This window comes from Acomys minous (genome assembly GCF_964271855.1).
Source record: "Acomys minous genome assembly, chromosome: 20".
In the NCBI taxonomy this organism is placed as follows: Eukaryota; Metazoa; Chordata; class Mammalia; order Rodentia; family Muridae; genus Acomys; species Acomys minous.
The window spans coordinates 12317533-12345361 of NC_140502.1; the positions used below are offsets into that span (position 1 = coordinate 12317533).

Sequence of the window (27829 nt, forward strand, 5' to 3'; positions counted from 1 at the left end):
ACGCTGTCTTTGCAAGCCCCAAAGCAACCATTGGATAGACAACAGTCCATAAACAGGTCCGTGTGGTGTGTACCAAACCTCTTTTCCAGCAGGCTGTGGCTGGATCCATCTAGGTCTGTACACTTGGTGATTTACTGAGCTCTGTCTCAGCTCCCCACTTTCTGCTGTCGGGAGACAGTAGAAATACAAGTGCATATATATTACATATATATGTATAGGTATACTATAACATACAAAATTTTAAGGCACATTTTATGCAAATACATAATAAATCTTATCTATTTGAAAGAGTGCAATATAAAAGTAGCAATGCAGTCTTGCTTTAAGTGCAAAATTGGAAATAGCCCATCCTTACAAAGCAGCTCAGCCAGGCACGGTGGCTCGTGCCTGCCATCCCAGCCCTGGAAAAGCTGGGGTAGGAAGATTGTCACAAGTTAGAGGCCAGTCTGGGCTACACAGAGAGACTCTGCCTCAAAAAAAAAATACAACAACAACAACAACAACAACATAGGTACATGATACTTATTTCATATTCCTAGTAGGATTGATGAAGTGATATAGTTCACGTAAAGATTTCAGCACCGTTTTTGATAGGTAGAAAGACATTGACAAGCACTCAAACGTATCAGTAATGCTGTTAGTAACCTACTGGTCATTCTGCTCAAGGCACAATGGAGGTAGGAGTCCTGTAAGTTAAAAAAAAAAAAAACAACCAATAATAAAAATAAAAATAAAGAAAAGGAGATAGATACTCTTAAAGAAAAGCCTTAGCTTTCTCAATAGGAAATTTGGTACAAAGCAGTTCTTATCTCATTGGACTCTGATGAGAATTAGCTCTGCTAATCTACACACAGAGTTCAGCACCACACTTGACAAGTCGAATGTGACCAACAGATGCTCACAGTTATCAGGGATGTTCGTAGGAACCCATTAAGCATTCTGCCCTAGGCACAAAGGAGGGAGGAGCCTTAATCCATGTCAGCTCATCCGCCATTTAGAGGTTGCCAGACAATGTTTTCCCCATCCGGGGTCACAGAGAAAAATTTCTTTAGCTTCATGAGATGCTGAGCCTCTGTTCCAATAACTCGATGCCATCTTTGTGTGCCTCCAAACAACCATTGGACAGAAAACTCATAAATGGGTTCGTGTGGCGTGTACCAAAAACTTTCCAAGTGGCTGTGGCTAAACGCACCTACATCTGTACACTTCATGATTTACTGACCTCTGTCCCAGCTCCTCCTTTCTGCTGTCAGGAGCTGTTTATGTAGAAACGCAAGCATACACCCATGCACACATACACACACATGCATGCACACACACGTGCACACACACACACGTGCATTTTATGCTAACATATAATAAATCTTATCTATTCGAAAGAGTGCAATATAAAAGTAGCAATGCAGTCTTGCTTTAAGTGCAAAATTGGAAATAGCCCATCCTTACAAAGCAGCTCAACCAGGCACGGTGGCTCGCGCCTGCCATCCCAGGACTGGAAAAGCTGGAGCAGGAAGACTGTCACAAGTTAGAGGCTAGCCTGGGCTACATGGTGAGACTCTGCCTCAAAAAAAATGAAATGAAAATTAGGTACATAATACTACTTATTTCATATTCCTAGTAGGATTGATGAAGTGATATAGTTCACGTAAAGATTTCAGCACCATATTTGATAGGTAGAAAGTTATTAACGAACACTCAAATGTGTCAGTAATGCAGTTAGTAACCTATTGATCGTTCCACCCAAAGTACAATGGAGGTAGGAGTCCTCTGGGAAGAAGGAGGAGGAAGAGGAGGAGGAGGAAGAAGAGGAGGAGGAGGAGAAGGAGGAAGAGGAGGAGGAGAAGAAGAAGAAGAAAAAGAAGAAGAAGAAAAAGAGGAGGAGGAGGGGGAGGAGGAGGAGGAGGAAGAAGAAAGAATGAAAGAAGAAGTAGTAGAAGAAGAAGAAAAAGAAGAAGGAGAAAAAGAAGAAGAAGAAAAAGAAGAAGAAAAAGAAGAAGAAGAAGAAGAAGAAGAAGAAAAAGAAGAAGAAGAAAAAGAAGATGACGACTCTTAGAGAAAAGCCTTGGTTTTCCCAACAGAAAATCAGCTACGTAACAGTTCATATCTCATAAGACTCTGACGAAAGTTAGCTCTGCTAATCCACATAAAAAGTTCAGCACCATACTTGATAGGTAGATAGTGATCAACAAATGTTCACAGTTATCAGCAATGTTATTGGCAACTCACTAATTAATAGGAGTCCTGTGGGGTGAGGCACTGGCCAGTCAGAGCTCTGAAAGGGCTCCAAACGTCACAGGCTCCAACACAGTCACAAAACTTACAAAATGCTACATTCTGCTATTTAAAACAAAACAAAACAAAACAAAACAAAAGGCACAAATTCAACGTCATAAAGCCGTGTCCTATTTTCTCAAGGTCATCCCTTGAATGAATTATTGATTGCTAAGATCAGTTCTGAATAGACTCTTTCATGGTGTAGGAAATTTAGCTGTCAAGGATGCCCACCAAGGACTTGAAATGTTGATGATGTTGGTGGTGCAACTGAGAGGTTGTATTTAAAGGTTTCATCTTGATTCCTTGACATTTAAACAGCCATACCTAGTTAGTGGTTACTGTAACGGCTGGCAGAGAAAGCTCTACCTGAATTCTTTCTCAAATTCAAATGCCCATATGGCTTTTATTTGAGAGAGGTCAGACCGTTCTCCGTTATCAGAAGGCAAGAGAGTCTGGTTAGTTTAGTGCATTGTAGGATGTTTGGCATCATCCTTTGCCTCTGACATAGTTGCAGCTGATAGATGTCTGTTGGAAAAGTAACAACAACAAATGTCTCTTTATATTGCACAAATGCTCTGAGTGGGGGAAGGGTTAAAAAAAATCAGTCTTCTAGAAAACAACTACCAAGCAATGAAAGAACTGTTCACTTATAAAGTGTCTCTCATCTTGATTTTGTTCCAAAGGACCCATATGTGAGTTCTGGCGAAAGGTCTTCTATTCATCTTCCGGTTTCTTTTCAGCATGTTTTTTCTGATGAAGCTGCAGAGTAGCCAGTTTTTTAAAGGTTTTCCCACACTGGGCACATGGATCCGGTCTATCTCCGGAGTGGATTTTCAAGTGATTATTCAATGTAGTTTTGTCAGTGAAACCTTTGTCACACTTAGTGCACACGAAAGGCTTCTCCCCAGCGTGCAGCCGCTCGTGCCTCTGGATGCTTGACTTACACCTGAAACTCTTCCCACATCCCTTGCACCGATACCGGGAGTTCGCCTCGTGTCTCTTCTGGTGCTTGAGAAGGGCTACTTTGCAAGTGAAGACTTTCCCGCACTCTAAGCAGTCCACCCGGACTCCGGGCACATGGGTCTGCTTGTGTTCCGCCAGGTAAGTGCTGTTCCGGAAGTGCCTCCCACACTTATCACACTTGTAAGGCTTCACTTTCAAGTGGAGCCGCTGGTGTTCCGAGAGGTGTGAGTTGACGCGGAAGGATTTCCCACACACCTGACAGCGGTACGGCTTCTCCCCGGTGTGGATCCTCTTGTGCTCCCTCAGGGATGAGCTGCGGCCAAAGCACTTGTGGCACTCTCCGCACTTGTAGGGTTTCTCCCCGGTGTGAATGCGCTGGTGACGAGTCAGCTTCGTGCTCTGCTTGAAGGTTTTCCCGCACTCGTCACACTTGAAGGGTTTCTCCCCCGAGTGGATCCGGCAGTGGTTGTTGAGAGTGGAGCTGCTGTTGAAGGCTTTGCCACACTCCTTACACTTGTAGGGCCTCACCCCTGTGTGAATCCGGTAGTGCGTAAGGAAGTACGACAGGTGCCTGAACGATTTGCCGCACGTGTCACACTTGTGGGGCTTCTCTCCCGTGTGAATTCTCTCGTGCTCCACGAGGTGGAGGGTCTGGTTGAAGGTCTTCCCGCACTCCTTGCATTTAAAGTGGTTCTTACCTTGCCGGGCAGGCTTACGCTTTGGATTTGCGGAGCTGCTGGCGGTCTGTGTTTTTCCTTGAGAAGCTTTTCCCGAAGTCGACTTCTCTGGAAGGGTGCTCCGGGGTACTGGAGTTGATGATGTTTTACTCGAAGATGTTCCCGGGGTCACGGATTCGTGCTTCTTGTTGCCAGGAGCGGTTGTTTTGCCTGCTTCTGTAGTCGAGCTTGATCCGCGTTTCTCCTTATTCTGAGACGGCCTGGCATCACTTTTTGAGGTCTTTTCTGCCCTCAAACTCTGAGAACCACCCCCTTTATCGGCTTTCTTTGGCTTCTCCTGTGATGTGGTCTTAGAATTGTCTGGCTTCCGGATTTCTGTCTTTGAGTTAGTAGTCCCTGTCTTCTTCCCTAAAGGAGATTTAAAGGTTTAAATTAAAAAAAAAAAACCAACAACAACAACAACAACAACAATAAGAACAAGACCCCAATGTGTATATATGTGTGTGAGACTGCATGTGAGTATATGCATGTGAGTGCAGGTGCTTGTGCTGGCCACAAGAGGGCATCAGATGTCCTGGACCCAGAATTACAGGAGGTTGAGCTGATTGACGTGGTTCCTGGGAAGTGATTCCTGGTTCTTGCAAAAACAGCAAACACTCTTACCCACTGAGCCGTTTTTCTAGCTCCGTGAAGGAGATTTAGAACTGAAACGTCTGTTTCACTCATAGTTTTATTCTAGTGAAAAAATGTTTACTAATAGTTGACATATGTATAAAATGTGTAAAATATAAAATATTAGTTTGGTGTTCACAAATTGAACACAGTCATGCCTACGATCCCAAATCAAGATCAAAAGCAGGTAAGCAATCATGTCTACCTCAGCCCTCTCTCATTTTCTTTCTAGTCGTTGTCTTCACACTCTTTTGGAACTTGTGTAATGAGGGAGGTACAGAGTGCGCTACAGTCTGCATGCTGAATTTAAAGACGACCTTGAGGTCATTGGTTCTCTCTCCTTTGACCACATGGGTTCTAACATCCAACCAAGGCAGGTTGTCAGGCTTGATGGCAAGCCTGCTGAGCCATCTCCGTGCCCCAGTGGCTTCTAAAAGTCTAAATTAGTTTTGCCTGCTCTTAGACGTCTTAAATGCAGATACAATATGCACCCTTTAGTACCTGGCCTTTTGCGCTGAATGTTATTTGTGCGAGATTCACCCGGGCTATTTTGTATCACGGTTCTCTCTCATTTGCATTACTTACAATATTTCTTTATACACATTTCACTATTTTCTCACTAATTGGCATCTGGCTAGACCTCAGTTTGAGGCACTCTAAATAAAGTGTACATTCCTATCATGTCCGTATCTGGGACGATAGTTTCTGGGATACTCATAATATAGTTGTATAATTCAGTACTTCCACCAGCAGTTGGTGGGCATCCTTGATGTCTTATCTCTGTTATTAACTTGATGCTGGTGTCAACCCCTGCTCAATACCTAACGTGATGGCACTTGAAAGTGGGGCCCCTGGGAGGTCATTTATGCCATGTGCGTGAACCCTTCATAATTGCGACCACTGTTTGAATAAGACTTTTCTAGATCTTTCTAGAGCCATTTACACCATGTAGAAACACAAAGAAGAGTCTCAAGCCTACACTCCAGAAGAAGGCTCTCTCTAGGGCTCAGTCATGCCTGTCCCCCAAACCTGGCCTTCCAGACTTCAAAACTACTAAGCTAAGTTTATGTTCTTTATAAGTCGCCCGGACCTTCTTTTTTTTTTTTTTTTTTTTCCTAGCCGCCAACAAGGCCCCATAATATTCCTAACTCAGATTTCAGTTATTTTAGTGGTCAGGTGTTAGAATCACTATAAGTCACATTTTTTTCCCTGAAATATAAGGCAGATTAGATAATGAATGTAAAAAAAATAAAAGATGGGAAACTATTATGTTAGAAAAAATACGGCAAACTTGGGAAGACAAAAATCGCATTTTTTCTCTAATATGGAGATCCTATATTTGAATTTTCATGTGTATGTGTACATATGTTTAGGAGCAGGTGAGTATAGGTCATGAAACTAGAAAAAGAGGGGGGAAAGACTGCAGGTGAGGGGGGAGGGAGAAGAGAGGTGATAGGAAACATCTGACTGTACATGCAGAAGGGGGGGGCGCTACTGGAAGGAACCTGGGGAAACTGAGTGGGGTAGGACAATTTACAAGAAGAATTATGTCAGAAAATGTCATAACGAAGCCTGTTACCTTGCATGCAAATTTTAAAACAAATGAAAAGACTGTAATACGAGAAATAGAAGCTAGACTAAGGAAGAGAATTGGTGGCTTGTTTTGTTTTGTTTTGTTTTGTTTTGTTTCAAGACAGGACCTCACCAGGGAGCCCTGGCTGCCCTGGAACTCATTATGTGGACCAGGCTGGCCTCCAGCTCACTGAGATCATCTCTCTACCTCTGCCTCCTGAGCGCTGGGATATTTTTAAAATTACATTTATTATTTGAGTGTGGATATATGGGCATGTGTATTCCTCTACAAATCTGTGGAGGTCAGAGGACAACTTGTTGGTAGCTCTTCCCTTTCACCAAGTTGGTCCCAGGGAATCTATTCAGGTCATCAATCTTGGAAGCAATCACCTTTACCCACCAAGCCATCTCACCATCCCAAGACTGTTATAATCAATGAACACCACTTACAACAACTTACAATTCTTCTTAAAGGCACATATTATCTGAAGATGACGTAGTGTGTCTCTAATCCCAGAACTTAGAAGCCGAGGCAGGAAGATTCCAGAAATAAGTCCGGCCTCGGCTACATAGCAAGATTTGTCTCATCCTCATTTTAGTTGCATATTTTATGTTAATGAAAACCAACTGTATGTATTCTTGAGGTTCAGAACATGGTGAGTAATGATTATGTGATTCAGAAAAGCACTGTTATTTTTCTAAGCCAACAGAGGGTTGCGAATTAGCAATGATCTTTGTAAAAAGAGTAAGGTCAGATAGGAACCAATCTGTTCAAAAGCAATGCTATTAACATCTTTTTAAACAATGAAGACACTGAACTGTAGACACAAAGAGGAAAGTTAGGGGCTGGGGAGATGGCTCAGTGAGTAAGAGCACTTGATCTGCAAGCATGAGGAACTGAGTTCTAATCCCGAGCACCTATTAAAAATCCAGGCATATAGCTACATCAATAGGGGGCAGGGCCAGATGGATTTTGAGAACTCACTAGCTGAGCAGCTTAACCAAAAAGATTAGTTTCCGGTTCGGTGAGAGAATCTGTCTTAAGAAAATAAAATGGAGAGAGATGGAGGAAGATACCTCATATCTTGTTCTGGCTTCCATGTGTACACACACACATACACACATACATGCACACACACACACATACACACACACACACGCACACGCACACACACACACACACACTCAAAAATAAAAAGTAAAATGTTCTGAAAAAAAAAACCAGCGTGGAATCATCATTTGAGGAGCCGAGATCCAGTAGAAAAGTCCTAGAGTCAGTCTGTCAATGCTGCCTGCAACCCCAGAGGACCCAGGAGGAGAGAGCGTGGTACTAAACCGGACAGTGTAAACATCTCCTGGGCCTGACAGATGATGGGCAGAGTTTGCTTCAAGTAAACCAAGTTCTTCAGCCACCCTGCCCGCTCCCCCACATGATGGAGGACGGGGAAGGGTAGCTGATGGCGGGTGCTAGCAATGTCCCTCCGACTCACCTGCAGAGCCCTCACTTCTGCTGACTCCTGCCTCACCTTGCCGGAGAAGGTCCCTAGGAACATCGTTGTCTTTGGCAAAAAGGTCAACTCCTTCCTCCAACCTGGTGATCAACTTTGGCTTGAAAATATAATATTCTGTTCCACGGGAGAAGAAAATTAAAAATAGTAGTAGTAGTAGTAGTAGTAGTAGTAGTAGTAGTAGTAGTAGTAATAATAATAATAATAATAATAATAATAACAACAACAACAACAACAACAAAACCTTTTGCATAGCTCCCAGGAATCCCTTTTCAAGATCAACATTTGCGCAGAAAGGAGAGTGCTAAGAGGTTTGTTTGTTTGTTTGTTTGTTTGTTTTTTTACAAATAACAGCCGGCTGGAACTCCTTAGCCTTGGCCCACCCCCACCTCCCTTGCCATGTTAGTCCAAGAAACTAAGTGCACAGCCATATCAGCCAACGAGCCCGTTCTTGAACCCGTGGCCCATCAGGGTTGCTTTAACTTGGGCTCCTGTGACGTCAGCCAGACCAGGCAGTGAAGGTGGGGAATCAGGAGAGAAGGGGCCCTCCGTCCCCAACACATTCCACGGCCCCCACCCCACCCGCATATGAGGTTAAAACTAAGCTTCTGACTGTGTGCGTGCAGTCGAGGGGTGGGGGTGGGGATGGGTTGTGGGCGGGGAGATCGAAAAGCACCAATCTTAAGACGATGCTGATGGCATCCAACTTGCAGCCTTTGAATTCAGTCTTAATGGCCAGAGCTCATCCGTAAGGACCACAGCGTCTCAAAATTGAGACACCCTCCCCCCCCCCACCCCCCCACCACCCGCGCAGGCTCTCCTGGGGCCAGAACAAAGTGCAAGAAGACCCATCCTTACCCACAGAGATCAGGTTGCCGTAGTTCTCCAACATTACATCCCTGTACAGGTCCTTCTGAGCGGGCTCCAGTAGCTGCCACTCTTTCTGGCTGAAGTACACAGCTACATCTTTGAAGATCACTGGTTCCTATAACACCAAAGTCCCCACTACCGCTCATGCGAGGCCTCCTCCTCGTCTTTCCCTTGGCCCAGGAGAGGAGATGCAAAGAGGTGGGAGGAGTCTGGGCTGTGTTCAGAATTCTACACCGTTGCTGCTGCGGACTTCGAAGGCGGCCCTGGTACCTCCTCACTTTGCACTAGGTCCATACCGTTTTGTGTGTGTGTGTGTGTGTGTGTGTGTGTGTGTGTGTGTGTGTGTGTTTTGTGTGTGTCTGTGTTTTAATGTGTGTGTGTGTTGTGTGTATCTGTGTGTCGCGTGTGTCTGTGTTGTGTGTGTGTTTTAATGTGTATATGTGTGTGTGACTGTGTGTGTGTTTTAATGTGTATGTGTGTGTGTGTGTGTGTGGTTTATGTCACACGTGTGAAGGTGCTAACAAAGGCCAGAAGAGGATGTCAGATCCCCCTGGAACTGGAGCCATAAGCCATTGTCAGCTGTCTAATTATGTGCAGAGAATGAAATTCAGGTCCTCTGCAAGAGAAGCAACTGGTCTCAACTGCTGGCCTCGGCGTGCTTATTTGTTTTAATTATTAACTTGGCAAGGCTTTAGAATCACCCAGGAAGAGAGTCTCAATGCAGAACCGTCTGGATCAGGTTGATCTGTGGTGGGGAAGGGTGATTTTTTAATTGAGTCCGTTAGGATGGGAAGACACACCCTGAACGTGGGCGTACCATTTCATAGTATAAGAGGGGAGAGGTCTAGCTGAGAGCTAAGGCAGCAGGCAGCAGAGGTGCACCCCGCCCTCTGCTCTTGGCTGTGGGTGGGATGTTCCAAATCCCCTGCCTTGGCTTTCCCCCTACAATAATGGAACTGTGATCTGGAACTGTAAGGCAAGTAAACCCTCCCCGCTTCCTTTATCACAGTGACAGAAACGAAACTAGGAGTGTGTGAGCCCGCATCCTCTTCCGCTCTGAAGCCGGGTTTGGCTAAATGGGATATTGGAAACCTGTGACATAAGCAAAAGCTTTTTAAAACGTTCAACAATCAGGGGCTAAAGTGACGTCTCCCCGATAAGGCGTAGGTGCTGTAAAGCCCCGTTACGCACTGAGCCATCGCTGGCCCTGTGTTTTTGTATTTAGAAGGACCAAAAGAAGAGGCCTTCCTTTCGTACACCCGCTTCCTTTGGTTCAGATTGTGGACTGCACTGGGGCGACCCCTCCTCAGCTTTCCTAGGGAAGAACAAGATCAAACGTCCCCTGATTTGGCCAGCCCCGCCCCGCCCCCCCTTTCCCCTGAACGCTCACACACAGACTAACACATAAGGGCAGAAGCACCATTCTACTCAAACATCTCCCGATTGGCCACGGCCAAATGTACGTCCTTCGAGAGCACATGGTGCAGAGCAGGGAGAAGAGGCCTGGGCACGGCCTCGGGGTGGCATCCCAGTGTGGCGTGATGGGTACCAGGAGAACATCACGCCCGGGAGACCTCTCCACGTTGCTGGAAAGAGTAGATGACAGTCGGAGCTCCGGTGATGAGGAGGAGACAGAGGAGGCAGAGCAGAGCAGAGCAGGGCAGGTCACTCAGGGGGGTGAACACCGGAGGGAGACAGCTTCAAGAGGAAAGAACACAGAAGGAGAGAGAGAGAAGGTTTTCTTTTTAGCACTGTGTTAAGTGAGCGCCATACAGTTCTGGGAGAGGGGGGACCCAGTTCCAAGTCAGGGTGTAAAGTCCTTTGACCACCAGAGAGCTGGGGTTGGGGGTGCGGGGTGCGGGGGTGGGGGGCCCGAGGGTGAGCGACTTCCCAGGCCTCTGTTTCCACATCTGTGAAACAGGAAGATTGACTGACAAGTGCAGGTTCAGTCTCCAGCACGGAAAACAGCCTTAGGAAACACACACTGGAGTGTTGAGAGGTGCCCCAGTGCGTGCACTCTACGCTCGACGGCTTTGGAAGTAAGTATGCAGATGGCGGGGAAATAGGAGAGAAATTGTCAGTGAACTCCAGGCATTGGGTGACCTTTGTGCAGCTCTTACAACTACCGTGTGAGGCGTTACATCATTATTTCTGTGCACGTGTATGTGTGTGTGGTGTATACGTGCGTCTGTGTGTCTGTGTAGTACGTCTCTGTGGCGTATACATACGGTGGGTATGCATATGTGGTGTACATATATGTGGGAATGTACACCTGTGTAGTGTATGTGTATGTGTGCACAGTGGCTGTGTGTGTGTATGTGTATAGTGAGCACTCGTACGTGTTTATGTATGTGTCCACTGTGTAAGTGTAGGTATATGTATGGGTAGAGTCGGTATATGTGTATGTATATGTTTGTGTGTCTGTGTATGTGTAGTATGTGTATTCATGTACGTATGTGTGGTATGTGGATATATATGTATTTGGGTATGTGTATATGTATGTGTATATATGTGTAGGTGGGTATATGTATAGTGTTTGTGTGTACGTGTATACTGTGTATGTGTATGTGTATACGTGTGTAATCTCCGTGTGCGTGGTGTCTGTGTATATGTATGTATATAGTGGGTACGTCTCTGTGACTGTATACGTGTGTAGTGTGTATGCGTGTATGTATGGTGTGTATGTGTGCGTGTATATATATGTGGGTGTATATATGTGCGTGTATATATATGTGGGTGGGTATACGTACGTATGTATATATGTATGTGTGTACATGTGTGTGTGTCTCTGTATGTGCATTGTGCACGCGTGTGTTGCTGTTGCTGCTGTTAGTGAGAAAGACGGTCCAGTCCTCCAGTTGCTGAGCGGAAGCCCATGCGAGCCTCCAGGTCCTTCAGACTTGCCGATGGCTGCCCATCTCTCCCCATCTCTCCTCGGGAGCTCTCATTTGCCACAGTGCCCCTCCAGGGATTCTGTCCCAGCAGTTTAAAGCAACCCCGAGGTCAACGCACGTCTCCAGACCAGTTCTCACTGGTCAGGACTGAGTCCCACGCCCGGCCTTGAATCAATCACTATGGCCCTGAGCAAGCCTGGAAGTGGGGTGAGATTAGGACCAACCTCTCCCTATATCACCCCATCCAAGGCCCAGGGGCGGGGTGGGGGTGGGGGACACGGTAGAAGAGGGAGGTGGAAAGAATTTAAGAGCTGGAGAATGGAGAGGAGAGCTGTGCAATGCTGTCTTCTGCACATGACATGGCCGTTGCACTCATGAACACACAGCAGCTGTGGGTACCTGCGCAAGAGTAGGCCCATCAACATCCCATAATTATAGAGGGGGAGGAGATCATGAGGCCCCACCTGTCTCCTAGGAGCTATCCGTGGTTAATGTTTGCCAGGGGATGGGGGGGTGGGGAATGTCATTTTCTTCAGTGGTGTGACCACTGCTAAATATCCCGTGTGCCAGTAAATAACCCCACACCCACGATAATGCAAACGATCCTGATTACATTCATGGGGAAAAAAAGAAAGAAAGAAAAGAAAAGAAAAAAAAAAGAAAGAGACAAAAATAGAATAGAGGGGAGTTCTGATGGGGGTGGGGTGGGGTGGGAATGGGAGATGGGCAAGAGAAGACAGTGGGTGTGGGTGTATGGATAGGCTCCCGATACACTGTATACATGTGTGAAATTGCCGAGGAAAATGACGCTGAATTAAACGATTGGCTAACATAACTAAAGTCATTCACTTAAGAGAATTTACAGAGAATGTCTGCTTTATCCAAAGTGGTTGGAAGACAAGGCGTTCCTCGAAGGAAAAAAAAAAGGGGGGGCGGGGCAAGGCCCGCAGAAGAGGGAGGTGCAGGAAGGACTCCAGGTGGACTGCGCCTCAGAAGAGCCATCCGCTAATGCCTAATCACTCACTGTCCACTCACTCACTCAGCCCGTGCATAGAAAAGTGCTGAAGTGCTTGTTAAAATCCGAGGCTGGAGAGATGGCTCAGCGGTTAAGAGCGCCACCTGCTCTTCCAGAGGTCCTGAGTTCAATTCCCAGCAACCACATGGTGGCTCACAACCATCTATAATGTAATCTGATACCCTCTTCTGCAGATAAAGCACTCATATACAATAAATAAAATAAACAAATTAAAAAAAAAATCCAGAGCAGATTGCTGCTCGGGCGGGCGAGGTCCACCTGCAGCGACCTCTCTCTTCCCTACAGAGGGAGAGCCTGTCCGTGAACATCAAAGCAAGCGCCCAGAATGTCTCCAGGTGCCCCCGAATTCCGGGAGGGTGGCAGGCATCATTCTCAATTCCCCGGAGGGAGGCCACAGAGCTCGGGCTGCCAGTCTGAAGAGACGTCACAGGGCTCTATGACATTCCAGCAGGCCCCCCCCCCAAATTCCTTGTGCAGAACTCCCTTCTCCTCCGCTGCTACCTGGATGCGGACTCACAATGGAAAACTTTCTTCTCCCTCCGAGACCTAAGATGAGGGGCATCCCCTTCCCTGCTCTGCCTCTTGGGTGTGCCGTGCTGCTTGCTATCTGTCTATCCTACTTGTTACCCACAAAGGGCAATCTGCTTTACGATCCCCCTTTGAAAATGTAACCTTCCCCCCCCCCCCATCCTCCCAGGAAGACGTTTCAGTCTCTACCACTCAGGGCATCTATTTCTGGCCACAGGGGATATGTCAGGCAGTCATCAGGAGACAAGGTCCCTGTCCACGCAGATAGAGAAGAGCAGATGGGTGATGAGGGAGGGAAAAATATCACATGTGGCCAGAGGGTAATGGCTGCTATAAAGGAAACGAAGCAAGGGTTGGAGACATGACTTAGAGATAAGACGTACTCGATGCTCTTGCAGAGGACCAGAGTTCAGTTCCCAACACTCATGCCTGGCAGCTCACAACCACCTGTGACTCAGGCTCTGAGGGGGTGGGGTGGGGGAGTGGCACCGTCTTCTGGCTTCCAGGGCACGGCATTCAAATGCACATATATGCACACATACACATAACTAAATAAAATCAATCTCAAGGAAAGAGAAGGGGGGAAAAAAAACCCTGTGAGGTTGGTATCATCCTACCAGAGATGGGAGTTAAGAAAGGGGGGGTTGTGTTTCTTAGAAAAATCCCCCCCCAATGGGGTGGTCCTTTGGAGGTAGAATGCATGTACCCACAAGCAGAAGGCTGGGAGTGTCCTTCCTTCTCCAGACTGAGCTAATTTCTGGTCAGAGGGAGAAACTAACAGCTTACCTTGTACCAGGTTGGCAGCGAAGTAGTCGGGAGTCTTCGCTTCTTTTCGGAGAGCTGGTTTGGTGTCTGATCAGGATTTGGGGAGGGTGAGGCTATCGGAGGAGGAAGGAGTCCATGAGGCCCTTCTGACTTTTATGAGTAGGAAAACCCACTCATAATAAACGCTCGCTCGGGGAGGGACGCAATCGACAAACGCCGCCGTGTGCTGCGCACTATGCCACACTCCCAGGGCGGGTACTTGATTGTTGAGAGCAACTCTAGCAAAAATGAACCAATCTCTGAGTGGGAAAGTATACGTAGATAGAAAGTAATGGGGACACAAATAGTTGAGTATTAATGTAGCCCTTTCTGGATAGCTCAAGAAACTGGAGAGACGGTTCAGGTCTCTGAAGAAGAAGAAGTAATAATACTTCTTTTTTCCCCTTCGAGGCAGGGTTTCTCTGTGTCAGCCTTGGCTGTCCTGGACTCACTTTGTAGACCAGGCTGGCCTCAAACTCACACAGATCCTCCTGCCTCTGCCTCTCGAGTGCTGGGATCAAAGGCTTGGGCCAAAACCGCCCGGCTGGTAACAGTACTTTTAATTGTGACATCTCTGTACATTAGATAGCGTTGTGCCAGGCTTAGCAGGTAAAAAGGCATCTGCTGCTAAGCGTGTGTACCTGAGCTTGATCCTTGGGACTCACAGAGTGAAAGGACAGAACTGAACTCAAAAATGTTGCCCTCTGACCATCACCAAACATATACAGGGTGGGGGTGGGTACCCAAGAAACTGTAATTAGCAATTTTAAGAAACTTTGTACCTCTTGATCCCAACATTTGATTCTGAACATGGTCTGCCAGTTCAGAGATGCGCTGGAGAATTTACCCACGGAACACCCACTCACCTAAAGCTATAAGTTCTCTTGGTCATGGTGTTGGGTTTTTTTTTTTTTCACAGCAATAGATGAATAACCAAAACAGTACCCAAACAGGACGCTGAGAGATGATTTTGGGGGGGGGTGCGGGCATCTCAAGTCTAAACTCTTGCCACTGGTCAAGCCTAGGAGGTCCCCGCTGGACAAACCTATGTTTTCCTAAACCGTGCATCTCTTACCTTCATTAACTGAGGTTTTAGTCTTCGCCTCTGCCTTCTTCTTTGTCTTCATGGCGAGAGCATTGAAGTATTGTGTGAAATATAGGTCGGACTACCAGATGAGGCTTATGGAGCCAGACAGTCTGGGTTTAAATTCTTAACTCCGCAGCTCGGTGGCCTCAGGCAGGGGATGTAGTGTCTTTAGGCTCCATGATCCTAATAGGAAAGCAGTGTCAGCAGAGCCTCTCTCACAGGAGGCCAATGGGATGGCCGCTGTAGAGTGTCCCATATCTGCCACACTTGGCAAGGGTAGAGCCATGGGCTGTGGGATCCGGAGCTCAAATGGGATCCAACTTCTTTTTTAAAGTATCTTTTTATTTACTTTGTTGTTGTTGTTGTTGTTGTTGTTGTTGGTTGGTTGGTTGGTTTTTGAGGCAGGGTTTCTCTGTGTAGTAGCCCTGGCTGTCCTGACTGTCACTCTGTAGACTAGGCTGGCCTCGAACTCACAGAGATCCTCTTGCCACTGCCACTGCCACCCAAGTGCTGGGAGCTTAATTTTACTTATTTTACATCCCAGCTGTAGTTTCCACTCCCTCCTCTCCTCTCCGATCATCCCCCCCAACACACACACGTGCTCCTCCCCCCCCCACTCATTCCTCCCCCTTTTTTCTTCAGAAAAGGGCTGGCCATGATAGCTATCAGCCAGCCGTGGCATACCAAGTTACAGTAAGACATGGCACCTCTCTTCAATTAAGGTTGGACAAGGCAACCCAGTCAAGGGTAAAGGGTCCCAAAGGCAGGCAACAGAGTCAGAGAGAGCGTCTGCTCCTATCTTAAGGAGTCCCACAAGAAGATCAATGAAGTGATGCTTAACATCTCTTTTTTTGGGGGGAATACGGTGAAAGGGGGAGGGAGGGAGGAATGGGAGGATACAAGTGATGGGATAACAATTGAATTGTAATCTGAATAGATTAATTAAAATTTAAAAAAAAAAAGAAAGAAAAAGTCTCTTTTTTTCAATGGGGGTGCCACAGCACTCATGTGGAGTCAGTGTTCCCTTTCCCCTCATGCAGGGTCTTTTTTAAAGAAAAGGTGGAAGGGGACCAGTGAGACGGCTTGATTCTGCCAAGTGCTCCTTCAGGTCTCAAAAGCAATGAGCTTTGTATCCAAGCAGTGTCCATCCTTTTCTTAATTTCCTAATCTCTCTCTCTCTCTCTCTCTCTCTCTCCCTGTTTCTCTCTCCCCCCCCCCACCTCACCCCCGGGTGCATGCCTGTGTGTGTGTGTGTGTGTGTCTCCGTCTCTGTCTTTGTCTGTCTGTCTCTCCCTCTCTCTCCCTCTCTCTCTCTCTGTATGTGTGTGTGCGTGCCTGTGTGTGTGTGTGTGTGTGTGTGTGTGTGTGTGTGTGTGTGTGAGTCTCTGCCTTTGTCTCTCTGTCTTCCCCCCCTCTCTCTGTGTGTGTGGGTGTATGTGTGTGTGTGTGTGTGTGTGTGTGTGTGTGTGTGTGTGTTCATGTGTATGCATTACCCACCGAGGGTGCTGTATCCCCTGGAGCTGGAGTTACAGGCATTTGTGATGCTCCTGTCTGTGGGTACAGGGAAAAATCCTCTGCAAGAGAAAAAAGAAGTCTTAACTGCCAGACCATCTCTCTCAGCCCCCAGCCTCTCTATTTTCTACTAATAAAAAAAAATTCTCCCTTTACCTCAGCAGATCACATTCTCAAAAAAATATCACCGCTCCTTAGGGGTTCTCTCTCGGGTTGCTTCTGAGATTGGTCATTATGAAAGTCGAGGGCTGAGGGGAGATTTTGGCTGTAAATCACACCCTCCCTCCAGTGCCTGGAACGCAGCCAGAGCTCAGTAAGGACAGCGCTAAGGAAGACCCCAGATTCCCATGATGTTTAAATCCCCGTTCTCAAGTGAGGAATTTGAAAGCCCAGGTCCACATCCCAGCTCTGTCCCCAGCCCTCCCCAGAAACCACGTAGGGATTTTAAGTATGACATGTTGGGTTAAACGCTATCAAGAGAGGGGAAACTTAATCTGACCGCGGCGGCGGCGTATAAGATGGGGCCTCCAGGGAAATGATTGGATTTTAGTGGAGCCCCCATCGTGCGATTCCCCTCTACTTTTTTATTTTGTTGGGAGGCGGGTGTGGGTGCTGCCACTGGGCGTGAATAATTTGCAGGAGTTGGTTCTTTCCTGTCACCATGTGGGTGTAGGGGGACTGAAATCATCTCACCAGCACCTTTACTCTCTGAGCCATCTTGCTAGCTCCTGCAAGGAGAGGGAGAGAGCACACACACGCACACACACACACACACACACACACACACACATACACACACACACATACACACACACACACATACACACACACATACACACACACATACACACACACACATACACACACACACACACACACACACACACACACACACACACACGTTCCCACCAGGAGGCAATGCAGCTAAGCAGGACCTTACAGAGAGCCTGATCATATATATATATATATATATATATATATATATATATATATATATATTTTTTTTTTTTTTTTTTTTAACTTTTTAGACTAGAAACTTTTGAATTAAGTGCTCGGCTATTTATGGGGTATCCCCTCATAAGAGGTGAGGTTTTTTTTCTTGCTTGTATGTGTGAACATGCATGTGTACATGGTGTGTGTGTGGGGGGGGGAGTGTGAGCAAGGAGGGACTGTGTGCTTATATGTGTATGTGAAGCCCCAAAGTTGACATCAGGCTTCTTCCTTGATTCTTCTCCACCTTATATGTTGAAGCTGGGCCCTTCAGTAAACCCTTGTCGGGCTAGCTGGTTTAATCCAGGGACGTTGTCTCTTCTGCTCAGGCACTGAGATGACAGGTCGGCCACCACCCCTCACCCTACCCCCCCACCCCTCCCACCAACCTGGCTTTTATGTGGCTTCAAAGAAGCCTGAATTCTTTTTTTTTTTAATTGTATCTTATCTTTATTGTTGCAGCAGTAATGCCGTTGTGAATTCTTTTTTTTTTCTGTTTTTTTTAATTAATTTATTCATATTACATCTTGATAATCTTAGAGCATACATAGGGGGAAGAAGTCTCCCTCAATCACAGACATAGGGGAGGGGAGAAGGGGGGAAGTGGGAGGGAGGGAGAAATGGGAGGAAACAGGGGAAGGGCTAACAATCAAGATGTAATATGAATAAATTAATTAGAAGCCTGAATTCTAATCCTCAGGTTTACAGCAAGTGATTTACCTGCTTGGCTAATTTCCTCCATAACTCTCTGACCACCCACTTCCCCCAAACTCACGTACGCATGCACACACGCACGCACTCGCTAACTTTTTTTTTTCCTTTAAGGCAAAATCTCATGTATGCCAGCTTGGCTTTGAATTAGATATATAGCCAAGGACGACCCTGAATTTCTGGCTCTCTTGCCTTCATCACCCTCAAGCTGGAAATACAAGCACGCTCCACTGTGTGGGGGCCCCCACCCCATCCCCGTTTATTCCAGCACTTCCTGGACGCTGAGCTAGCACTCTCCCACTGAGTTACATCCCAGCTCCGTATGTGACAAGGGTATAAAAAAAATTTATGCACCTGGACCTTGAGCCAATGACCGCTCTTCCTGAGTTGCACAGACACTGAAATGGGGGTAATTATAACAATTTCTTCACAGAGCTTCTGTTTTGATAACTGGTGCCCGTGTGCCCCTCAACACATGGCACACGGAGAAGCCAGCTTTGTAGTAGCAAGGATGGCCGATAAAACGACTGTCCTGTGAGCTCCCAGTCTCCCCATTATTGCCGCAAGCCCGAGGACACAGGGCACGAGCTGTGTACTGAAGTCAGTTTTTCTCAGCTGGCCATTCTTAGTTGGGAGACCTTAGGGACTAGGTTGCCAGATATATATATATATATATATATATATATATATATATATATATATATATATATATATATATATATTAGTATAAATAACTTTCAGATAGGCAAAGAATAATTTTCAATTATAGGAACATCTCAAACACTACTTGGGGTATGCCTATTCCCCCCCCCCAATAAAACAAAACAATAGTGTGTGAGGGGGGTGCAGGGGCGGGTGTCACATGTGTGTGCATGTGCATATAGAAGCCAGAGTTCTACCTCAGGTGCCATTACCCAGGAGCCAACCCGCCTTGTTTTTTTGAAATAGAGTCTCTTACTGCAAACTAGGATCCACTTATTGATCCAGAGCCTCCCACCTCCTCCTCCCCAGTGTTGGGATTAGATGCCTGGTGTTTTATTTGGTTAGAACTCAGCTTCTTATACTCGCATGACCTCCGTGAAGTATTTTCTAAATGCATTTAATAACTGGCTCTAATATATATCCCATGTGATGTGTGATAATTACTAAAAACATTATTTAAAATCAAATTTAAATGGGTGTCCTGTATTTTAACTGGTAGTTTGAATACTAGGCTGGCCGTTCAGCTTTTTTCTATATTTTTTTCACTTAAAGACAAAACAAATGGTCAAGCCAAAACAAAAATAAAAAATAAAAAAACAAAAAACAAACAAGCAAAACAAAAAAACCACAAGAACAAAAATGGATTGAGGAGGTCAGGGACATAGCGCTGATAGGGTAAAAATCGCTTGCCACGTAAAGCCTAATAACCTGGGCTTGGATCCCACAAGGCAGGTTAAGAAGGCCGGCCCCGGGTGGTTCCAGCCTGTTTTCTCAGCATTCCGAGAGTAAGACAAAAGACAGAGTCAGGGAGGCCCCCAAGAAGACCACAAGCCAGCAAGCCTAGGATACACAGTGCATCCGAGCAAAAGAAACTGTCTCAAAAACAAGGCAACAGTGAAGCAACAGCTGAGGGGTCCTCTTCCAACCTCCGCATGAGCGCCGCAGAATGTGCAGGCTGTGACGTGCACACTCATGCACAAGTGTACATGTGGGCATGCGTGCACACACACAAACATGAAAATAAAAGTTTAAAAAAATAATTAAATATAAGGATTCAAAGACTGGGCAGACGGCTCTGTGGTTCGGTGTACCTACTGCTCTTGCAGACGTCCTGAGTTTGGTTGGTTCCCAGCATCCACACAGAATGGCTCCCAACTGCCCGTTAACTCCAGTTCTAGGGGAATCCAACACGCGTGAACGCTTGCACTCATATATGCACAGACCTCCCCCTCACTCACATATACACATAATTTAAAACTTTTTTTTTAGCGTTTTAAAATACCAAGATCTAATGCTTCCAGAATGTCAAGTAATGATTGAACAGTGCCTAAGACGAGGTATAGGCTTCTTGTCCGCCGGTTCCAACTTTAGTGCTATTTAGAGCCTCGGGGTCCGGGGATTTCTTCCTTCACTCTGGCTTCAGCTTTTCCTACATCGGTCCCTGTCATTAAGGTCTTCAACGGGTCTATACATGGCTACACTCTTCCCCCAGCACCGTTTCCCTGTGATTGCAGCCTCCTGGAAGAAGGAAAGCGCTGTTGAGGAAGATCTGTGTGCCGCGGGGTCTCACGCCTCTGCCTAGAAGAAGAATCCTAAGGGCTCGGGACCCTCTGACCCGTGGTTAGGCAACAGGGGTTAGGCGCTGGCAGACATGCCAGACACACAATGTCCCCCAACATGTGGCGATCCCCTTTATAGACTGCCACGTGCTTTGCTACTCACAAAGACATAACTTTGTTGTTTTGACAGTGACGCGCTTTCGAGACTTCATTTGCCACCGCACACGAGTGGGGTTGCCCTCAGCCACCATGGGTTAGGGAGAGGTTCAGGGGCCCCTAATCCATCCCTGCTGAACGACTGGCAACTGAAACAGTCCTTGCCTTTGGGTTGTGTACCAAATGGTGACTACACCAGGCTCCAGTAAATTCCTTCAATCCTGCAGCTACCGTAGACGCCCCTGGTTAAAAACCGGTTGGTCACAAAACAAAAGGGCATCCATGTGGAAAAGGGGTCTGTTAGAGGGTGGGGATGGTGGGTGCAGGGGTGGGAGCCACGGAAGAAGGTGGGAAGTGAGAGCGAACAAATGCACTATATACATATTGCCAAAGGATAAATACAGCCACTAACGATAATAGTAACAATAACATTGGATTTGGCAAACACCCTCTGCTTTGTAGGCTGTTTTAAAAGACACCGAGACCCATGGCAGATTATTCTCACACATACATGCTGATAATAGCTTCAAACATCGGGAAAAAGCAAACCAGATTTTTAATCGTCAGGAGCACATTTTTCAGAGAAAGACTGAGGACACCTTAGCACACGGGCCCAAAGCCATCTGCACAGCTTTATACCAAGAAAACTGAGGAATCTGGCCACCTGGCTGGCACCTATCTGTAAATGCCGCGACCTCACCAAACATACTCGGGTGTGGACGGGGACACATGCCATCTACAGAAGAACAATCTAGAACTCCAGGTCACCCTCTGACAGAAGCCCTCTCTCTAGCTGACTTTAAAGGCCTGACCTCAGCCTCACTTGGGGTCCAGTGGAAGCCACCCCCATCAAGAGGTGCTTTCTGCCTTCACCCACAACTGAACACTAACGCATACTTACATGCCGCAGGTGTTCCAAACCTTTCCCAAGCACCCTTCTCATCCGGGAAACTTCGTACACGTCCTATGTGGACCCCCAAATACCTCTTGGAGCCCCCCCATTGTTCCATACACAGCTAACTCACCTAAAGGGCCTCTCTCTAAAATCATCTACCGGAAGACCCGTCAAATCAAGTGACAAACTGGTTCCTTTGGTCTGGGAAGCCTCCTCCCATTGCCCCCTGGTCCATTAGACTAATATGCCTCAAAGGCTTCTAGATCCTTCTTTGTAAAGCCTGGCTGCGTGTCCCAAAGTGTGCACCACAATGCTCTCCACTGAGGCAGCTCTTAATTCTTCCATTTCCTGTCTTTTTTTTTTCTTCTTCTTCCTGGTGTCTAAAGATATCTGGGGACTTGGTGGTTCTGTGGCTCAGAAACTGAGTTCCTAATTTGGATTCCCTGCTTGCCCTTCACAGGGTCCTGTGGTCTTCCCCGTGCCCTAAGGCCAGCAGGCTCATTCTAGCAAGTAGGGAAAAAAAAAATGCCTCTGTCTGGTCACTGCCACTGTGCTGGAGCCACTGGGTCCTACGAGACATTCAGACTGAACTGGGACTGTGACGCTGTCTTCTGGGCTTGGGTTGAAATTATCCAGGATTCCGCGCCAGGCGTAAGCCACTAGGTAGGGGAGAAATGACTGGCCTGGGACAGCCTTGCCATGAGTACGAGGGCATAGGTATTAGGTTTGCCTGGTGGACATCCAGATAGCACACCAGTGTGCTAGTGGCCAAACTTATAGATTACATAGGCCAGTTCCCTATATTCACAAACTAACACCATCACCTACATATAAGCAAACAGACATACGCACTCAACTGCACATAGACACAGCCAATGCTATAGAATCAGTTTTCATGCAAACCAGTGAGGTACAACTCACTGTTCACAAACCGGGCGTATGTAAATTCCCACAGTTGAGCCCTAACTCCTTCAACCATGCCAACACATCCCCCCCACCACACCCAGATATAAATACAAGCTACACAAACTTGTAGGCTGCCGGGCACACTATGAACTCACAATCTGGGACCAGCTAGGCGGCTCAGCTGGTAAAGGTGATTGCCGCCACGCCTTACAGCCTGAGGTCCAGCGGAGAGAAGAGATTGCCACAAGTTGTCCAAAGACCTACACGCACACACAAACACACAAATAAATAGGTTAAATAAATAAAGACATGGAATAAGAAGTTCACACTCACAATGCCACACATTAGTAGACCCACAGAACGAGACGTGTAGCTAGGCTTAATTACGGACACATCACCCAACATACAAATACAAGCTCATATAATCGCACTTGGCCACAGCGGCACACAAGCGCAGCTCATACGTACACAAAAAACAGATATGGTTACAAAGTAGAACACACTCTCACACCCACCCACACAAGGAGAGAATGTGAGTTTATAGCGTTCAGACAACCCAGCTAGCACCAACTACAACCACACAGGCGAGAAAAACCAAGCCGCCCGTAAACTTAAAGATGTGGAGGAAAGTAGACAACACATCGTAGAGTCCAGACTCTCCAAATCAGAGTTAAACAAAATCCATAAGTTGACAGAAGTATCTAAGAGCTATGCCACACTCTTCCCTTGCACACCCACTGCCCAGACTGTTGTCCTCAGCAGAGTTGTGACAAGCCAGCATGCAGACACCCTGGCTTCTCAGTCCTCTCCCGTCTCCTTGCCTCTCATCCCGGCGGGCGCTCGGTTCTCCAGCCGCACTCGCCTCCAGGCACCGCAGCCCGCGGTCACCCGGAGTGGAATGCCGCGGAAAGACTTTCAAACCCAAGTCCCCCAGCTCAAGGGCACCGCCCACCGGACTACATGTCCCAGAAGTCATGCGCTGCCTGGCCCGCGGCTTCCCTACTATGAAGCATTCAGAGCTAGGACACAGCACGCTGGGCCCTGTGGGAAATGTAGTCCCCAGCGCTACGAGTTCTCCACCGAAACTCTGCCCCTCTGTGGCTTCGATTCTAGTGCTGTTGAGCGTCTCCTGGTGGAAAAACTTCCTTCGTTAGCAAAATTTCTAAATTGATAGAGGCCGATGGTAGGAAAAGAAAAGATTTTGTCAGACTACGTGATGGCACTCTGGGGGAAAGTGGTTTGGTTTGGGACAGGGTTTCACTGTGTAGACCAGGCCGACCTCAACATCACGAGCCTCCCAAGTTCTGGGATTGCTGGCGTGAGTCGCCAGTCGGCTTCTGTTTTCACTTCTTTGCTTCTGGACTTACTTGACCGGCATAGCCACAGCATAGATCTGGGACATATTTTCCAGCTGGTAGAGAAACTCCTCAGCTTCTACACGTAGTATCCCTTCTTGGCTGATCAGGCTGGAGCTTCTCACTGCTGTACAGGGATTATAGGGTGTGGCGGATGTATGTCAAGGAGAGAAAAATGTGTTCACTACTCCTGCAGATAGGCCATTAGTGCCTCCTCATATTCACACCCCGTGTCACAGCTATGAAAGTTCTCTCCTAAGGTGGGATAAAAACTTCCTTATTCCAGGGTGCTTGCTATATAGGTAACAGAGTGAAGCGGGTAGCACTAATTCAAAGTGTCAACGGGTGGTTCACTGATTCTCTTGCCTTCTGCCAGGATGAATGAACGGCGCAATGAGCTAATGGCGGAGACGAAGTTATATATAAATGCAGGTGTATTGAGAGCAGTGGAGGGGGGGCTGGGGAGAGGAGAGGGGGTCGACGGAGGACGGGGGCAGGGGAGGGTCAGAGGAGGAGATAGAGGGAGAGGGCCAGGGGAACCAAAATGTCTAGCCTCTGGGAGAGGGAAAGCTCACCCCCCACCCCACCCCCCGGGCTAGGGCATCAGGGAAGAGGGCAGCCGCGCCTGCAGCAGGTAGGGGTCTAACAATGGGCAAAAGCTCAGTGGGTAAAAGGTGACAGCCACCAAGTGGGATGACCTGAGGTGTGGTAGTTTGAATGAAAATCTCCCCTCCCCGCCTTCCACCAAGGCTCATAGGAGTGGAACTGTAAGGAGGTGTGGTCTTGTTGGAGTGGGTGTGGCCTTGTTGGAGTGGGTATGGCCTTGTTGGAGTAGGTGTGGCCTTGTTGGAGTAGGTGTGGCCTTGTTGGAGTAGGTGTGGCCTTGTTGGAGTAGATGTGGCCTTGTTGGAATAGGTGTGGCCTTGTTGGAGTAGGTGTGGCCTTGTTGGAGTAGGTGTGGCCTTGGAGTAGTTGTGGCCTTGTTGGAGTAGGTGTGGCCTTGTTGGAATAGGTGTGGCCTTGTTGGAATAGGTGTGGCCTTGGAGTAGTTGTGGCCTTGTTGGAGTAGGTGTGGCCTTGTTGGAGTAGGTGTGGCCTTGTTGGAGTAGGTGTGGCCTTGTTGAGTAGGTGTGGCCTTGTTGAGTAGGTGTGGCCTTGTTGGAGTAGGTGTGGCCTTGTTGGAGTAGGTGTGGCCTTGTTGAGTAGGTGTGGCCTTGTTGGAATAGATATGGCCTTGTTGGAGTAGGTGTGGCCTTGTTGGAGTGGGTATGGCCTTGTTGGAGTAGGTGTGGCCTTGTTGGAGTAGGTGTGGCCTTGTTTGAGTAGGTGTGGCCTTGTTGGAGTAGATGTGGCCTTGTTGGAATAGGTGTGGCCTTGTTGGAGTAGGTGTAGCCTTGTTGGAGTAGGTGTGGCCTTGGAGTAGGTGTAGCCTTGTTGGAGTAGGTGTGGCCTTGTTGGAATAGGTGTGGCCTTGTTGGAGTAGGTGTGGCCTTGGAGTAGTTGTGGCCTTGTTGGAGTAGGTGTGGCCTTGTTGGAGTAGGTGTGGCCTTGTTGGAGTAGGTGTGGCCTTGTTAGAGTAGGTGTGGCCTTGTTGGAGTAGGTGTGGCCTTGTTGGAGTAGGTGTGGTCTTGTTGGAGTAGGTGTGGCCTTGTTGGAGTAGGTGTGGCCTTGTTGGAGTAGGTGTGGCCTTGTTGGAGTAGGTGTGGCCTTGTTGGAGTAGGTGTGGCCTTGTTGGAGTAGGTGTGGCCTTGTTGGAATAGGTGTGGCCTTGGAGTAGTTGTGGCCTTGTTGGAGTAGGTGTGGCCTTGTTGGAATAGGTGTGGCCTTGTTGGAGTAGGTGTGGCCTTGGAGTAGTTGTGGCCTTGTTGGAGTAGGTGTGGCCTTGTTGGAATAGGTGTGGCCTTGTTGGAGTAGGTGTGGTCTTGTTGGAGTAGGTGTGGCCTTGTTGGAGTAGGTGTGGCCTTGTTGAGTAGGTGTGGCCTTGTTGAGTAGGTGGGGCCTTGTTGAGTAGATGTGGCCTTGTTGAGTAGGTGGGGCCTTGTTGAGTAGGTGGGGCCTTGTTGGAGTGGGTGTGGCCTTGTTGGAGAAACAACTTCCCTGGGTCTAGGCTTTGAGGTTTCAGAAGTTCAAGTCAGGCCTAGGGGCTCCCCGTCTCTTCTTGCTGCCTGTGGATCAAGATGTAGAACTCTGAGCTCCCTCTCCAGCACCATGTCCACCTCTGTGCCGCCATGCTTCCCACCATGATGACAATGGACTAAAACCTCTGAAACTGTAAGCCAGCCCCAATTAAATGTTTTCCTTTGTAAAGAGACACCGGGTCATGGTGTCCCTTCACAGCAATGGAAACCCTAACTAAGTCGTGAGGTCAATTCCAGAACCCACAGCTGTAGAAGGAGAGAACTGACTCCCACAGATTGCCCTTTGACCTCCACAGGGACACACATATCCCAATAAATAGATAAATAGTAATAAAAAAAATAATCTCCCCTGACTCAGTGTGATGGTAGTGCATTCAACTTGACAGGATGTAGAATTACGGGGGGGGGGGGGTGGTGGTAAGGGAGGGATAGGCCACCTATTAGGGTGGGGGGAACCCATCTTAATTGTGGGTGGGGACACTTTCAGGCCAGGCCATCTTGGACTATACGAAAAGGAGAAAGCGAACTGAGTGACAGCATACATCCATCACTCTCTGCATCCTAGTTGTGGATATGATATGACCAGCTGCCTTGGGCTTCTGTGGCCTTGATTCTCTGCCCCCCCCTCCCACTTTTCCCATGATGTACTACACCTTGAATTTCAAGATAAAACACACTCTCTCTCCCTTAAGTTTCTTGGGATGGAATATTTTATTACAGCATCAGGAAGGGGTACTAAGCCTGAAATGCCATACCTAGGGCCTGGGTTAGCTCACAGCCAGTCAGCAGCACCAGACATAAGTGCAGGCCTTGTCTATCAACATAAGCAGTGGCACCTAGCCAATTTCGAATTTCGAGCTTATTCTTTGGTTTTTATGCATGTGTGTATGTGTGCCTGAGTGTGTGCATATGCACCACGTGTACAGGTGCCTGTAGAGGCCAGAAGAGGGTGTTCAACCCACTAGAACTGGATTTCAGTGGTTGTGAGTCACCCTGTGCTTTCTTATTAGAGCTATGATTAACCACTGCATGAACTTTGAGTGTTATATGAGGTGTGCAATAAGCTCATGAATAGATGAGGCTGGCGTGTGTTGGGGTGGGAAGGATAGATCTAGACGTAGAAATCTCTGCTTGATTGAGGATGCAACATGGCCCTCTCTGTACTTAAGTGACGTTCGTGTGACCAACCATTGTGCCACCAGATGTCTGACTCTGTGGGTAGAGTACCAGTCTTGGATTCTTTCTTGCCTTCCAGGAAACTGGTTTGCTTGCCACTGCTGATAACATACTGTAATGGTTCTCTACAACAGCCCACACTTGAATTAGTGTTAGCTTGCGTTTAACATTCAGTCATGTTTGGAAAGCTTGTTTCTCTTGGCCAATGGGTAGATTACCCATGCACTGTGGTTTGGGATGAGAGTCTAATGGGGGGGAGGGGCTTGTGTGTTAAAGGCGTGGTCCCCTGCCTGGCTCTACTGGGAAGCGACAGAGCCTTTGAGAAGTAGGGCCTCATTCCCAGTTCTTAAGTCACTAGGGTATGTCCTTGAAGGGAATTGTGGGAGTCTACTTTCTTAGTCACACTTTCGATTGCTGGTTTGTGAGCAGAGCAGGTTTACTCTCCAAGTACACTCTCACCCTTGGTCACTCTTGCATCTCAAAGTGATGGACCCACTTGATATTTGGCAGCAATCTTGTTTGTTCATAAGTTAGTTGTCTCTGGCACTTCAATATAGGAATGGAAAGGTGTGGGTTTAGAACTTTTACAAACCTACTTCATTTGGGGTTCTTTAAAGCCTAGATGTCCCTTCCTGTAGGGGATGGGCTACATGGCCAACGTTCAGCCATCTTGTCAGAGCCTAGGTTCCTATTTCTCCAGTAGGCTGCCATTTACCAGAAACCAGCTGACCCTGTCGTGGTTGGGCAGTTAGACACCTATTGTGGTTTATTGTGGGGGGCTGGTCATTCTAAGACCCCCAAGCTACTCCTTTTCCGGTGAGACTACTGATAAGATCAGATTAAA

At 47.4% G+C, this 27829-nt stretch overlaps 1 protein-coding gene across 4 annotated transcripts; it reads right to left on the minus strand.

Annotated features, from left to right (window-relative positions):
* Window positions 1-26: 26 nt before the first annotated feature.
* Window positions 27-23238, minus strand: LOC311591214 (uncharacterized protein). Of its 4 annotated transcripts, XM_084770610.1 has the most exons (8): window positions 23138-23238; window positions 22472-22576; window positions 16383-16459; window positions 14874-15068; window positions 13781-13872; window positions 8525-8651; window positions 7649-7783; window positions 27-4322 (listed from the first exon to the last, which is right to left on the minus strand). In XM_084770610.1, exons 4-8 carry the CDS (start codon window positions 14923-14925, stop codon window positions 2989-2991), a joined length of 1740 nt encoding a protein of 579 aa, XP_084626736.1. In that variant the 5' UTR covers window positions 14926-15068; window positions 16383-16459; window positions 22472-22576; window positions 23138-23238; the 3' UTR covers window positions 27-2988. The 4 variants fall into 4 exon arrangements, with proteins under 4 accessions (XP_084626736.1, XP_084626737.1, XP_084626738.1 ...); XM_084770611.1 differs by lacking the exons at window positions 16383-16459; window positions 22472-22576; window positions 23138-23238 and having other exon boundaries at window positions 8525-10234; window positions 14874-14904; XM_084770612.1 differs by lacking the exons at window positions 16383-16459; window positions 22472-22576; window positions 23138-23238 and having other exon boundaries at window positions 8525-9281; window positions 14874-14899.
* Between the last annotated feature and the right edge of the window lie 4591 nt (window positions 23239-27829).